This window comes from Scyliorhinus canicula, chromosome 14 (genome assembly GCF_902713615.1).
Source record: "Scyliorhinus canicula chromosome 14, sScyCan1.1, whole genome shotgun sequence".
Taxonomy (NCBI): domain Eukaryota; kingdom Metazoa; phylum Chordata; class Chondrichthyes; order Carcharhiniformes; family Scyliorhinidae; genus Scyliorhinus; species Scyliorhinus canicula.
The window spans coordinates 85,619,438-85,636,484 of record NC_052159.1 but is presented as its reverse complement, the minus strand read 5'-3'; the positions used below and the strand labels follow the sequence as shown (position 1 = coordinate 85,636,484).

The window sequence follows — 17,047 nt, the reverse complement described above, 5'->3', positions numbered from 1 at the left end:
CTTAATTCCAAGATTCTCAAGAACGGCAAGTGCCCTTTTTAGTCAATTTTCTTTCCAAACCTCATTTTTGAAGACATTGGGCTGAATTGTCCGCCTCCCACCATCAGCAGTGGAGTTACCGATGAGGCGGAGAATCCAACATTGAGAGAAAATTAGATTGGCATCACACGCTGACCTGTTTCCGATCCCCCCCCCCCCCCCCCGTCGAAATTGAGGTTTGCGCCCCATCCTAACGGGAGGATACAAATGGGTTATTAAGACCCATTAATGGGCCAGGTACCATATTCTCTGGGCCCGGGTGATTCTCCGGTCCTCTGGGCCGGGAATCATGTAGGTAAGAATTACTACTGGTCCTGACAAACATAGCCCCGACGGGGTGAACCACGCAGTGGAACAAGGCAGTAGCTCTTTAAGGGAGTTGCCCCCAATGTCTATCAGATGGCCGCCCTCCCCCCACAATGCAAGATCTGACCATGTGACCTCGTTATCAGGCCGCCCACTCAAAATGGCAGCCCAATAGCGAGATTCCAGCAGGAATCCCTCACCATGCATAAACTGCACGGCTAAGGTTTGGGAATCGCTTCCTGATTTGCCCTCTCAAATCAGGTGCAATTCAGCTCTGGCGGAAGAACATAGTCTCACAGAGAATTTTACCTCTTGCCAATGCCGAGCACTAGCCCATGTTTTGGCCAAGTGATGGTGTGGTTTGCGGTGCATCATTGTTCAGCCTGATTCTGCTTTCACTTAATAGATAGATTTCCAAAATTAATCTGGAATTGAAACCTTGGCTTGGTAATCTCTCTTGAGCTTTGGGGTATTGAGCTTATTGTAGCACTCTTCTCACAACCCTGGCAAGTATCAGTAAGCTCTGGAAACTGAAACCAAAATCTTATGGGGAATCTGAGCAGGCTTTCTTCAAATTTTCCATACATTAAGATTTAGAACATCTCATTGACAAAACAATCTAATAACCATTCAAAATAACTATTATTATTCCCACATTTATTTCAGTAACAATTCAACAATTTCCAACCCGCTTTGCAGAATTAATGGTTAATTATTGCTTTTCCTGAAAGAATTTACTTTCCTTCAAGAGACAAAAGAATGGCTACAAAAGGGCAATAAAGGAACAAGACAAGTATTATGTTCACATATTTAAACACGGACAACATTCATTCCACATCCAAGAAATTTGTTTGTCAAACTTTACAAGTGATGATAGTCACAATATGCATTTATTCACCTTCTGAAAAGATGCAACAGAATTGAATACATGCACAGCACAAAGACATTTTCAATGTTATTGTTATAAAAGAGAAAAGCAGAACCGCTTTTGTTTTCCACTGATTTGGACTATATTTTATTTATACCTTGCATTTTAATTACAACTGCTCACTAGAGTATCCAATATTTAGGTCAGTTGAATTGAGACAAAACGTTGTGAGCCTGTACAATTGAGAAGCAGGATTATCACCATGGTAACTTGCACTATCTTTTCTGCTCACCCATCTTCACTGGCTGACCATAGGTAAATATGTTTTTCTGTATTCCCATCTCACCACACAAAGCTTTAGTGCTTAATTTAAAAAAAATTCCCCAACAAAATATATTCCATTATTTCTTTTCGACTCTGTTCATCTTTATGATCATTAGAGCGGAGTATTATTTAATTGGGGTAATTAAATTGCATACAACACATAGCCAGCAGTATCACGTTATGTTTGTTCACTATTACTTTGATCAAACAATACAGAAATGATTAGCAATTACCTAAACCTGTCAGCACTGCATCTTTTCGTTTGACCATTAACTGTCAATGTTCTTTGTGGTTCACCAATGAACCATGACTTGTACTTCACTGTGTTTTGTCTTGTACGTACATCAGACTACTCCAAATCGTTTTGTTCAGAAGAAAAATGGATTGACCTGTGGTGCCATTCTAACTGGTTGGCTCAGCCCAAGTCTTTTACAAACATATTCAAACTCACTTCTCTGACCTAGGGGGCTCGAAGGAGTGACAAGGCTTCAAAGCTTTGTCTGGAACTCTCTAAGGCTGCAATAAAATTTGAACAAATCTCCCAATAAGTGGGAGCATTAGATCAATAAGCCATAAGGCAACAAAAAGCAGCAAATACAGTAATTAAAGACTGAGAAATACCATACACTTACCTGAAGAAGAACATGTACAGGGCAGCTGTGAAGCAAAACAACAGGACCTGTATAAAATCAAGCAGATAAGAGGGATGTTATTCTGAGTGTAAAGATTCTTCATCCACTTTCTCTCTCACCTGAAAATATAATTCACATTTGTGCAGTGAAAATCTGAAATAGTAAATTTACCAAGTTAGCAGATCTAGCCGAACATTGTTCCTTTTGTGATAAAAAATCATTAGAGTGTTTCTAAGAAGTTAATTTGAACATATATTTGTTGGTTAAAATAACTCATATTTGTGTGGCTTTTTTAAAATCACAGACATTCATGTTTCATATTGGCAGTGCTGCTAATCCACTTTTGGAAAACAATCCGTAACCAACAACCCTGAATCTCATGTGACTACTGCATACTGTTCATTCAATCATCGGATAAATAGCTTACTTGACAATCTTATTCTCATAAAAAGTCTGCAAAGTTGGGACTGAAATACTTTCATGGTGATTCAACTGTATTTAAAAGCTTTAAAGAATCAAGAGATAACACACGATTCAAACCACGTGTAAAACAAAACTATTTTTTGGTTAAAATATTGCTGTTAAAAAGGTCATTTTATAAATAAGTAACTTTGCACTTTCAAATGCCTTGGCATAAATTTACACAAATTTATATCAATTTATACCAGTAACATGCCAGTTTGAGGCTTGGTCTTTTATCAGTTAGTTATCTGAGACTGTTGGCTTCAGTACCTCCGGACTTATACAGGGAGAAAACAAAATGAAGACAAGATGCCCAACTAAGTGACCTGTAGGCATTGCTTTTGAGTTATTCACAAGCACCCACCAGATGCTGACTAGTGGGGTATTTGGGAAGAAATTACTCATTTGCAATGCAAGTAACCCAGAATGCCAAGGGGGAGAAGTTAAAGAAAAAATCAAACTGATGACGAGGAAAATGAAATTGAACCTGTCTGATTAGGTTTAAATTATTCACAAATGTAAGCAAAATAAGTGTACCCCATCCAAAATATATCAATATTAACGGACTGTTTTGTTTAAGGTTCGATATAAAGAAATACAGCACTAGATGGTACTGGGCAGCACGGTAGCACAGTGGGTAGCACAGTTGCTTCAAAGCGCCAGGAACCCAAGTTCGATTCACGGCTTGCGAAGTCTATCTGTGCGAAGTCTGCACGCTCTCGCCGTGTCTGCGTAGGTTTCCTCAGGGTGCTCCAGTTTCCTCCCATAAGTCATGAAAGATGTGCTTGTTAGGTGAATTGGACATTCTGAATTCTCCCTCAATGTACCCGAACCAGGTGCCGTAGTGTGGGGACTAGGGGCTTTTCACAGTAACTTCATTGCACTGTTAATGGAAGCCTACTGTGACACTAATAAAGATTATTATTAAATCAGTATGTTTCTGCACCTTACTGTAAACTGGAACAGTCAGTAACAAATGTTAAAAAAAACACAGTATCAACAGTGGAATGTGTACTGTCAATACTTTGTTTGGTGATGGCGGGCTGGACTTTAAACTGTGACTATGTCTATTCCTTCAGAAAGACGCAGAAGGTCCCAGGCATTATTCAATGAAGAATAGAGGAGTTCTCATACTGTTCTGGTTAACATTCATGGTCAATAAATATCACTAATATCGCTATTTATTTTATGTGTTGTTTGTAAAACCTAGCCACGCAAGGAAATATTGCAGTCATTCGCCCAGGTGATTACACTTCAAAAAAATCTATTTCATTCATTCATGTGCTTTGAAACATCCTGCAGTCGATGAAGGTGCAATCCAAAATGAAAGCTCTTCATTTATTTATGGAGAAACGATAATGGAATGGTACGAAGTAGATAGGCCTTTCAGAGATCCAGTGCAGCTGGAACAGGCTTAGCAGCTTGCGCCTGTACTGTAAACTTTCACATTTCTATGGAGACATTTCTTCATTGATGTTGGTATCCGAGTCAAATGACAATACCTTTCCTATCCCGATGTGGAGATCACCTGAAGAAGGAGCCGTGCTCCGAAAGCTCGTGTTTGAAACAAACCTGTTGGACTTTAACCTGGTGTTGTAAGACTTCTTACTTTCCTATCCCCAACACTACAATATATTCTAAACTTGCAGTTAAAACAACTAGAAAGATATTTATTCAATATTCCTACAAGTTAATGAGTTGGTAACACACATTTCAAACTGGACTGTGAGAGAGTGTGTATATATTGGAATTGGATATATACATAAAAAGGTAACAGGAAAACAAAATTAAGGTTTTGGAGAGAGCAGGGGAGTGGGACAAATGGAAAAACTCATTCAAAGAGACAGCACAAATATATTGGGCAGAATGGCCTCCTTCTGTGCTGTGTGATTCTGTAAATTGAAACTATTTGAAGGCTTTAAAAGGGGGATAACAAACTGTTGTTAAAAAAAACAAAGAAAGCAGACAACTGAACTGACTGCACCTCACAACCGGAAAGACTGATTTCCAGGAATGAAGACTGGATAAACTGAAGAAACAGCAATGTGTCATTTTAAGATATTGGGTTAGAGTTTGTTCGATTGCATTGGTTTTTCCTGTACCATTCACCCAGAATCAGCCAAACAAATGCAAAAGATCATTGAATGTTTCCGTATGCCAATGATGCTAGTCAATGATTCAATATATAAAGGGCAACACGGTGGCGCAGTGGGTTAGCCCTGCAGCCTCACGGTGCCGAGGTCCCAGGTTCGATCCCAGCTCTGGGTCACTGTCCGTGTGGAGTTTGCACATTCTCCCTGTGTTTGCGTGGGTTTCGACCCCACAACCCAAAGATGTGCAGTGTAGGTGGATTGAACATGCTAAATTGCCCCTTAAATTGGAAAAAATGAATTGGGTACTCTAAATTTTTTTTAAAAGATTCAATATATATTTTTACTTTCAGTTTTTAAAATCAAAAATGGTGGACTAAACACCAACAATAAATGTTTATTTTTTGTGATAGCTGCATTTCAAACGTTAATAAAACTGCATGGTACTCATATTTTTTCACACAAGGGCCAAAATCAAAACAATGCTGTCCAGTTGCTGGTTTATGGAAGATTTTATATTTGGTGATATGCAATTTGAATTTGAGCAGAAACTTGAGCAAAACATCCATACAAGATAAGTGGAGCAATTCTGAGTGCAATTTGTTCTAGATTGTCAATTTGTGCCCAAAGTTCACATTTAATTATGAACTAATTAATTCAGATATTACTCTAGCTTCATTTTGCAATAACAGCATTGAAAACATTTATTTTGAGCCTCTGCAATTATTTATGTGCCAGGGGAGTCCCTGAGCCACCGGATCTGCACTTTGTGGGTAAGGGTCAGGAACAAAGCACTGTTGTCAACAGATAGATATGCTTTCACTGGTTAAAGATTGCACCACCGCCTGCCATCCGTCCACCCCCTACCCACAACTTTAGACAGCAGTATGTCAAACAAAATGAACTGCTCTATGCAGCCTGCCATCAGACAAAAACATGCCAAGTATGGATTATCAGCAACGCATAGTTCAATTGCTGCAACTTCCTCTGACATTTCCAAATAGTGGTACAGCAGATGGCCTGAATACCTAAATCAATTCAATATTCCTCAGGTGGGATTGTGAAACCTGACAACACAAATAGGCTGCGTACAAGCATTGGACAAGTACAACAAACAGAAATGCTGAGTGCTTATTTGAGGGGATTATGTTGCATAGAACTGAAATTTAAGCTGCGGATGTTTAACTTTGTGAAAAAATCCCGCTGTACAAAAGATTCATTTTCCTGTACAAATAAAGGCAACACAGACAAAATAAATTCCTTTAAATCAATTCACAATTATTAGATCATCATACATTTCACACTCCAAATTAATTTCATTAGTTGCACTAAACTGGCCACAAAGCAGCTGACAGACTTAAATCTAACAAAATAAATTCAGGCAAAAAGGCTGCAAGTTTCGTCATGCTGTTGCTCGGTTGCCTGCAGTATATCATGTAACCAAATAGAAGCTGGAAATCTCTTTACTTTGGGTTAGAACCGAGGGAAACAAACACAAGCATGCTGTTGTTTCACAATAACTAAAGAATTGTCCACTTAAAATGACTTATATGCTGTGATCTAAAGCCTGGAACTGAGCAAGCCAGAAACAATCAATGCACAGTAGCCCAATCCATCTTCCCCGACCTTCCCCATTGCCCTTCCATCCTAATCCTTACAGCAGGCTCTAGCCAACAAACCACCTCCCCTTCTGTATTTGAGTTTCCAAGGGGCATTTAATAAGGTGCCACATCAAAGGTTACTGCACAAAATGGTGTAACGAGTATCATATTAGTATGGATAGATGATTGATTACCTTACAGGAAATAAAGAATAGGGATAAATGGGTCATTTTCAGGTTTGCAAGCTATAACTAGTGGAATGCCATAGGGATCAGTACTGCACCCGCAATTATCTATAATCTATAATCAATGAAGGGAACTACTGTATGGTTATGAAATTTGCTAATAACACCAAGATAGGTTAGAAAATAAGTTAAGTGGACATATAGAGTTTATAAAGGAATTTAGATAAATGAGTTGGCAGAAGTTTAACAGCTGCAGTATAACCTTCTTGAAATTCAGTGTGGCTTCCCCCAACAAGCGACGCTGTGTGCTGTCGTCATTAATGCCACAGAATAATGTGGTGTGAAGCATATCCTGCAAAAGTTGTTGTATGTTGAGAACACATGAATTAGGAGCAGTAATAGGCCACTTTGCCTCTCAAGCATGCTCCGCCATTCAATAAGATCATGGCTAATCTGATTGTCGCTTCAACTCAAAATTGAAGACTTCCCCACTAGGTGAAGCATCCTCTCAGCATCAGCTCTGACAAGTCTCTTCAAGATCTTATATATTTCAATAATATCATCAATCATTCTTCTAACCATCAATGGTATAGGGTCAATCTGCTTAACCTTTCCTTATAAGCTGACCCCTCCATCCCAGGAATTAGTTAAATGAACCTTCTCTGAACTGCTAATGCAGTCATATCATAGTATCATAGAAGTTACAGTGCAGGAGGCCATTCGGCCGATCGAGTCTGCACCAGCCCTTGGAAAGAGCACCTTACCTAAGCCCACACCCCCACCTATCCCTGCAACCCAGTAACCACATCCAACCCAACCCTTTTTGGATACTAAGGGCAATTTAACATGGCCAACCCACGTAACCTGCACATTTTTGGACTGTGGGAGGACACCGGAGCGCCCTGAGGAAACCCACGCAGACACGGGGAGAAAGTGCAAACTTCACACAGTGACTCCAAGCCGTGAATTGAACCTGGGACCCTGGAGCTCTTTCCCTGCTGTTCCCTCCCTTCTAAGGAGACTTAAACTGTACACAGTAGTCCAGATGTGGTCTCAATATGGCCCTATACAGCTGCAGCAACACTTCGCTACTTTTAGATTCAATTTCCCTTACATATAAATGTCAACATTCCATTTGTCTTCCTAATCACTTGCTGTACCTGCATGCTAATGTTTTGTGACTTCTCTCTCCGCAGATGCGGCCAGTCATGCTGAGCTTATCCAGCATTTTCAAATGCGACCTCCAGGGCCTGATCCTCCTAGGGGGTGAAGACTCTGACGTCCGGAACCCCACTGTCCTCTCCTGTCTGTTGTGGGCCAACCTCTTCTGAGAAGACGCAGAGGGGGGCATCGATAGCCGCACGCATGGTTCAAGGAGCTGGGGGTGGGGGTCTGGGGGAGAGGGGGAGTTTTGGGGGCATTGGGGAGTATGGGATGGAGGGGTTTGAGTGGGACATAGGGGCAACATACATGGCGTCTATTAGCCCCTGTACTTGGGGCATCCCATCGATGACAGAGAATCCTGCTGCCCAGGAATCCTGCTGAACTTGGACCGTGTCAAAGTTTATATAGTCCACTGCCCAGCAAACTGGGCATCCATGGCCTCACAGATGCACTTGTAGGCTGTAGCTTGTGAGATGCCACACAAGTCCTCGTTCGAGCCCTGGAATTATCCTGAAGTGTCGAAGTTCAGGGCTGCGATGACCTTGATGCTCAACGGGAACAGATATCTTCCTCCTTCATGTGGTGCCGCACTGTCTCATTGCTGAGGCGGAACCTCCTGCGGCACCCATTGTCCGTCATGTGTTCGAAAGAACAGTGACGCCTGGATGCCTTGGGCTGTCGCGGGTTTCCCCCTCTGGGTCCCTCCTTGGCCTGTTGGGTGGCCGGGGCGGGGACTTGCACATTGGCCACCACTTCGAGCCTCTGTTGTCGCTGCTGCCGCCATGTCCTCCAGCGTTGTGCGCCTGGCATGCCAGCAACAGCACGAGGGCAATTTCCGCGGTGTCCAAGATATCGTCCATACCGTATACTATCTGTAAGCAATTGGGAGATGGTGTGAGACGGGCTCCCGGAATTGGACCAAGCCGTTCAGGGATTGGCATGGCGGAACTGCGGCCGCTGAGACATCCATTCCACCCCACCCCAGCCTGGCCATGGGAGGCCACCCCACCACCTCACTGATGGCGGCCCAGCTTGACCAAGCTGACCCCGCGGTGGCTCCCCCACCTCTCCTCCAAACACCAAGGCAGCAACCCCAGTACCCCGGGGCTCTTTACCTGGGAGCAAAGATGGCTAATCACCTTCTTGGGTCCCCGCAGCAACCTTTCCGCCAGCTTCACATTTTTAAAAAGAAGTACTAATCGGCGTCCATGTAAGCAATTGCTGGGGAGGTCATTAGATCACGGGGTCTGTATGATAGAGGGTCGATCCTGATATTTGTATGGAGATTAGGCTTAAGTGGTGATTATTGGCTTCTCGTCACGTTACGACGGGATCTTGAACACGCCAATGGGAGTGGGCCATCAGACCGCCAACAGATCGGCACCAGCCATAATTCTCGATTTTGGCCTCTCCCGTGATTTAATGGCCTTGTCGCACTCTCGTTTAAGAGCAACGGAGCCATTAAATCGCATCTTAAATCTGTTTATCTCTCCACAGCTGCTGCCATTAGATCACAGGGTTTTTCCAGCACTTTGTATTTAACTGAAGTAGTAGTTTTGTCAGTATTGGAGGGGATATGGATCAACAGATATCCCCACATCATCTAGGTCGCAAACACCCTTTTGGTGTTTGGGTATGCATAACATAACAATCACCTAAAACTGCATTCCAACTAATGTCCTACACAAGCATTCAGTCACAATCCAGTGGACTCCAAGTTTCGAGTTTGACACTCGAAACAACAGCTTTAATTTTAGTTGAAAGTTATATCATAAATGTGTGATATAAGGTACAAATATTTTGCAATTTCATCAAACGAGCAAAAGATAATTTTTAAACAATATGACTCAATGTCAAAATCACAAAAGCAGCTCTTAGATCATCAGCACGATTATATCAAGTTCCCAAATCAACAGTACTTGGGGCCTGCGTGAGATTATTCATTTGTTTCAAATTATGGGTCTGTTTATACTGTGGGCCCATGTGCATGGGTAAACTGTTGCACTTTGTTCAAATTCATTCATGTAGAAAAAGCAAAAGATTTTTATCCCACCAGTCAATGTTGGATTAAAATCCAGGTGAAATGAGAGTATTATTTCCTACTGCCCCCACCAGTCACTAGAAACACAACTTTCATTCAGATCTAATGCATGCAAATCATCAGGGTCCTCAAATACAAGAAAACACCTTGTTCTAAATGTAAACTGGCAATGTTCGACTCTATATTACATCGTTCAGAAGCTATTAGTAACAATATGTGCATTGTAAGAAATACAAAGGATTAACAATAAGATAATAATACTTCTCACCACCAATTGGTGATATGGAGTAGTCGTATAAATATCATGTGATTCCTGGGATTCTGGGAGAAGGTCGTTAGGCACGAGATTAGGTGCATAGCATAGAGTTCTGTTGTAAAATATGTCGTATAGTTTATTTAATAACTTATTACTTGTTGACCGGTGAGAATCTTTAATTTACTAGTTTAAATAAATCAGCTTTAATAAACAACTCAGTTTGATGTTCTTTGTTGACACTACGTTCTCAAAGCATCTTAATAGACCCAACTGAGAACATCGCATGGTACCAGGTGTGTACAACAAGGCAATTTAGTTAATTTAGAGAGAAAAAGAAAAATATTTTGATGAAGAAAAAACTTGCGAAAAGAAAAACAAAATCTCACCCAGGCTTCGATCACTACGATATCGTAGAAGCTAGTCGCATCAAACAGCAAAGTCTAGTCGAAGCTCAATGGAAAGTCTACAGACTCCGAAGCCATTCACGACAACGGATAAAGTAGATGTGAACTGGAGGCAATTCAAACAATAGTTTGAACTCTACCTCTCAGCCTCAGACTCGAAGCGGCCAGTGATAAGTGAAAGATTGCGCTGTTAATGGTAATGGCTGGACCACTGCCTATAGAATTGGATAACTCATTCCGCTTTAAGAAAAAGAAATATGACAAAGTCATGGGAAAGTTTGATAGCCAGTGTGAGCTTCAAAGAAATGCAAAGTTGCATGAAAAATTGCAAAGCAATAAAAAGTAACGCTCGAAAATCCCATTAAAATCTGCCATGCGAGCGAAGTCGCTAAAAATAGATGTTCTGAAATATTCAGTCGGGAAGTGGCGGGAAAGTGCACAAAATGGTTCATGCCATTGAAGCGGAGGCACAGCTAAAAAATAAGCATACTACAGAAGGCGGCCGTTTTGAGCAGGGGTGCTTGGAAAGTCAGCACGATCCGGAAGTTGACCGTTCTGTGCACGCGCATCACCAGTTTGCGCATAATGCAAGCAGCGTCATGACCGGCATGTGTTGTGGCCACACCCACCCAAGAAAAAAATGCCCAGCTTAGGGAAACACATGTGCAAAGTGCAGCAGTTTAAACCATTTTGTCTCGCAGTGCATAACTCGCATGAAATCTCTACGAACAGCTGTACAAGACATTCACAGCATAAAACAAGAAGAAAATGTTAACAAGTCTAACAATGAAGAGGATACACCCGACATTTTAGCAGATGAATGAGATTTGGAAGATATATTTTGTATTGTCACGATTGACAAAATAAATAGAATTCCACTAACGATTGACGGAACCAATAAACAGATGGAATTGCATACAGGTGCATCATTGGCTACATGTGAGGAATCTGACGATGAGTCAGAAAAGGAAGACCATGAAGGTCTATTTACTTTATTTGCAAGTAGTAATGAGGTGATCAAAAGTAGCATACAAGCTGTACAGGACAACGGCGAGACTGGCAGTTCTCAGCTGGACTGTGCAGGGGCTGATAATGAGAGTGCATCAGTGAACAAATCAGTTGAGAGTACATCAATTATGAACAGCCAACAAGCAGCTGAAGACATCTTGGAGATGTTGACTCCAGATGAGAAGCACAAAGAGCTCAAAAATACATCAGATAAGCCAAAGGGAACTGATCTGGAGAACACAAAGAGTAACTGCAGACCAACAGAATTTGCACAAAGGTACGACTTTGAAACCAAAGAGCAGCTGACCAACATGTTGCAATTCAATGGAAACAAAGCGTTGGGACTTGCAGTCACACTTGACAAACCATGCAATATGGAAAGCAATCCAGATAGCAACCAAGTGAGGGACTGCAGGACATTGTTTTAAGAAAATCTACCATCATGAATGCACAGACAGATGTTTGTGTAGATCATACCAAGTTCACGTATGCAGAAAAGGGAGAAGAAAAAAGCATCATTCCAACAAGCTGGAAGAGTTGGTACTTACTCAAGGACCAGAAATCCAACCAGTTTCTTGGGCAAAGGAGACACAAAATCAACACCGCGAGAACAAGAAAAAGACCACGTCAAGCAACAAAGGTGGTTCAACAGCAGCATCAGTCGAAAACCGAGTTGGTTATGTGCCACAGTGAATACAGAGTACAGACTTAATTGATGAACCGTAAAGAGTTAATAACTTATTGTTTACGTAACAATATGCATTTATATGTACAGAGCATACATTGCCTACCGTGTATAAATGTTTGTGATGATGTAAAAACATCTTCAAAGAAAGGGGGATGTAACAATATGTGTATTATAAGGAATACAAAGGGTTAACAATAAGATTATAATACTTCTCGCCACCAAATGCAGATAAGGAGCAGTCGTATGAATATCATGTGACTCCTGGGATTCTGGAAGAAGGTTGTCAGGCGTGAGATAGATTGCATAGCATAGAGTTCTGTTGTAAGAGAAAAGCTATAGTTTATTTAATAAGTTATTCCTTGTTGACTGGTTAGAATCTTTAATATAGTAGTGTAAATAAATCAGCTTTGTTCAATAACTCAGCTTGATGTTCTTTGCTAACACTACATTTTCAAAGCATCCTGATAGACCCAACTGAGAACATCACAATCCTGTCATGTTGTAAAACACCAGTTCTAGGCTACAGACACTCCAGAGCTCCCTCCTGGTCAGCGATCCTATTACATCAGAAAAGACTAATACTAAAATTCAAATGAAAACAGAAGATGCTGATAATACTGAGATGATCAGGCAGCATCTGTGGAGATAGAAATCGAGTTAACGTTTCAGGTCAATGTCCTTTCAACAGGTTTTGAGCAAGGAGTGGATGGGACCTAAAGCATTGCATTGGGTTAAAAACATTTAGATTTTTTAGACAAAATGGTCAAGATGGAGAAAAAGTTCACAGTCCAAATTTTTGAATTCAATGTTGAGTCCAGAAAGCTGTAACATGCCTAATCAGAAACCCAGAAAGATGTCATGTGTCCATGACATCTTTGTCAATCTCTCCTTAGCCCTCATGTATCCTTTTTCTATCCAAGAACCTAAAAATACAGCGGACGGGGCCAGTGATTCCTGCCTGCTGCACCACTCTGCCAAAAAAAGAGAGAAAATTCTCCTCAATAATAGAAACAAATTGGATGGGATTTACTGCACCACCCGCCTCGTATTTCATGGTGGTGGGAGGCAGCCCCCCTTTGGCCGGCGGCGGAATCTTCGGTCCCACTGTTGTCAATGGGGTTTCCCATTGAATGCATCCCATTGAATTATTCCAACTTGTAAATTTTATGAGTTCCTATGCTCCTCATATTGGGGGCTATGTTCAAATACTTGCTTTAAGCACCCACAAGGAAGGAAAAGTTATATCTTAAATCATCAATCTTCTTGATTTACTCACAGAAGCATTCAGGGATTGATGTATTCTAACATCAATCCTTATACTAAATAGCCTTCCAAACGTACAACCACTACCATTCAGAAGGACAAGGGTAGCTCACGACATCGAGCTGATTCAGCCTGCCCAGCCAGCAACTGAATTTCTAAAAGAGCAGAGCGCATTTTTTAAAGGATGCCCCAATTAAAAGAAACCCCCCCTCCCACAAAACGGAACACCCCCTCATAGGGCCCCTACCACGGAACACATCCCACAGAACCCACCCCTCCATCCCAACAGGGAACAACCTTTGGCACTGCCCCCCCCCCCCCCCCCCCTCCAACTAGCCCCTGGCACATCCAGCTTAAGAATGCATAAAAGATGTTGCATTTATGGAGTCCAGAACTGTCAAGGGAAACAATTGTTTGGTATGGGAGAAGAAAAGTGAGTTCCTGGGCAACGGGTAAGTTTAGCAATGCACATTATACAAGTGAGGTAAAAGCAGTTGTTCATGAGTTAATATCTTTTTTTCCCTTTTTATCAATTTTTAGATTGCCCAATTCCTTTTTTCCAATTAAGGAACAATTTAGCGTGGCCAATCCACCTACCCTGCACATGAGGGCGAAACCCATCCAAACACGGGGGGAAGGTGCAAACTCCACAAGGACCGTGACTCAGAGCCAGGATCGAACCTGGGACCTCGGCGGCGTGTGGCAGCAGTGCTAACCACTGTGCCACCGTGCTGCCATTCATGAATTTATATCACTGGACAAAAGACTGCTACAAATAATGAAACTCCCTGGCTTTCAGAGTAAAGGAAGTTTCAATAATGTTTTAACAGTGGGTAGTGACACTGACAGTCAGGGACCTATACATGGACGACAGGATCGCAACACTGGACGAACTGACAGAGAAATTTCGGCTAGCTGGGGGGAACGAGCTACAGTACCTGCAGCTCAAAAACTTCCTACGAAAGGAGACAAGGACGTACCCACAACCGCCACGACAGACACTACTGGAAGACCTACTGGACGCAAGTATCCTAGAGAAAGGGAACTGTAGTGACATGTATGACCGACTGGTAGAAAGGGACGACACCGTACTGGACGCAACAAGAATGAAATGGGAGGACGACCTGGGGATTGAGATAGGGTGGGGACTCTGGAGCGAAGCACTGCATAGGGTCAACTCCACCTCCACATGCGCAAGGCTCAGCCTGACGCAACTAAAAGTGGTACATAGAGCCCACTTAACAAGAAACCGTATGAGTAGGTTCTTCCCGGAGGTGGAGGACAGATGTGAACGGTGCCAAAGAGGCCCGGCCAACCACGCCCACATGTTCTGGTCTTGCCCCAGACTTGTGGAGTACTGGACAGCCTTCTTCGAGGCTATGTCCAAAGTGGTGGGGGTGAGGGTGAAGCCATGCCTGATAGTGGCGGTCTTCGGGGTTTCAGACCAGCCAGATCTATTCCTGGGGAGGAGGGCGGACGCCCTTGCCTTTGCCTCCCTGATCGCCCGGTGTAGAATCCTGTTTGGCTGGCGGTGAGCAGCACTGCCCAGAGCTGCAGACTGGCTGTCCGACCTTTCGGAATCTCTCCAAATGGTGAAAATCAAATTCGCCATCCGAGGGTCAGACGACGGCTTCCACAGAACGTGGGAGCCATTCATGCAATTGTTCCGGGACCTGTTTGTGGCCAACGTACAAGAGGAAGAATAGTCGGGTGGCCAAGAATCAGGGAAAAATGGACGGGAATCGGGGGAAGGTAACCGGGGGGGGGGGGGGGGGGGGGGGGGGGGGGGGGGCTACGGGTTCGTTATGGGGGTTTGATGGCTAGCTATGGCCTAAAACCAAACTGTAAATAAATGCCTATAAACATGTGCCTCGGCCATATTGGGGAATGTAAAATATGTATGCCGGCTAAAGGGGGCGGCCACAGTTGTTATTATGAAGATGCTTACCTGTAAATATACATGTTAATTTTTGCGTGGTTTTTTTTTCTTTCTCTCTAATAATTTGTAATTTGTTGGATATAAATATGAAACTCAATAAAAAAAATTAAAAAAACAGTGGGTAGTGTTTCCCTCCCCCACCCAACCCAACCCTCTCACCCATATTCAATTGAATTTTCTCCCCATCGCTGAAATCCATCTAATACTGAAAAGAGCAAGGTGACAATAGTGGTATTGGGTATGCCCACTGCCCCACACAACTGAAACTGCTTTGTTATGTGCACAGTCAATGCTCACGCACTTCGGATTCACTAATGGAGCAGCTGCAGGAAGTCAGAAAGCAGTAAAATAGAACTAACTGCAGCAATCACCAGTCGAGCAGAATTCTTTTGCTGAAATTTTTTTACTGAAAGCAGTAATTGGAAGATAAATCTTCAATTCCATGAGACTATCAAACAATCCAAGGTTAGCAATTTTTTCCTGTCTAATTGCAACGGTGACCATCAAATTCACAGCAATGAAAATCAGACAGTAAATATTTATTTAACTATACTGGATTTTTGGGTGGCAAGGTAGAGCAGTGGTCAGCCCTGCTGCCTCGCACTGCCGAGGACCCGGGTTCGATCCCAGCTCACTGCCCGTGTGGAGTTTGCACATTCTTACGTGTCTGCGTGGGTCTCAACCCCACAACACAAAGATGTGCAGGGTAGGCGGATTGGCCACGCTAAATTGCTCCTTAATTGGAAAAATATTTTTTTAAATTATACTGGATTTTCAAAAGGCATAAAAAGATGGATCGAAGGGCAGCACGGTGGCGCAGTGGTTAACATTGGGAGTACGGCGCTGAGGACCTGGATTCGAATCCCGGACCTGGGTCACTGTCTGTGTGGAGTTTGCACATTCTCCCCATGTCTGCATGGGATTCACCCCCACAACCCAAAAACGTGCAGGTTAGGTGGATTGGCCATGCTAAATTGCCCCTTAATTGGAAAACAAAACGAATAATAATTAGGTAATCTAAATTTTAAAAAAGACGGATCGTGTATGTCCAAAATTAAGATCAATTGTACATGTACAAACCTGAAAGTATCATGCTCATGGGGATACATGATGGACTATTTTTACCTAGCCACAGTGGACTCTTTGCAGTCTTTTTTCTTTTAAGTACTACAACAAGATGCTTTCAAATATTTTCTCTCAAAAAGCACATTAGATAATGTGCCACCAGCATCTAACGGCGTCAATAATTTTTTTAAATTGCGAAACATTGTAACAAATGCAGGATTGTAGATACATTGGATTATAAACATATGGCAATTTAGGTTTAAGAGTCTGAATTAGAGCATGTTTGACTACAGTACTCATGTTTTAAAAGAATCTTGTTTTGCAAGGCCAGAAAGCTTTTAGGAGCCAAAGGCGAAATTGACCATCGTAAAAGCCTGGGCTAATGCACTGTTGTTTAACTAGGGGGAGTCTCTGGAGAGTTAATGTGTTTTCAACTTGGGGAGATTATGTCATTGCTGGCTGGAGCTAAGGCATTCATACATTTTGAGAGAGCTGTTGAGTTGAGTTCTGATCTGGCTACTCTTTAGACGACAAGTAAAGTATTTTGCTCTCGCAGTAGGGTAGTTTTTTAAAAATAGTATTTAAAGCAGTGCAGACTTGTCAGAGGACAAGGGGAACCGGAAACAAACCAGTTGAAACAGCTTTTTGAAGATATCCAGCCAGAATGTGAAGGGGTTCTAACATGAGCCAAATCTTTTCTCGAAAGCAAGTA

General features: G+C 42.3%; 1 protein-coding gene across 5 annotated transcripts in view; it reads right to left on the bottom strand.

Annotated features, from left to right (window-relative positions):
* tmem135 (transmembrane protein 135) overlaps positions 1 to 17,047 on the bottom strand; it is a 517,411-nt gene that overhangs the window by 190,211 nt on the left and 310,153 nt on the right. For all 5 annotated transcript variants that reach the window (XM_038819168.1, XM_038819171.1, XM_038819169.1 and 2 more), the window contains one exon: positions 2,170 to 2,216. In XM_038819168.1, the coding sequence (XP_038675096.1) occupies positions 2,170 to 2,216 (47 nt within the window). The remainder of the gene's footprint in view (positions 1 to 2,169; positions 2,217 to 17,047) is intronic.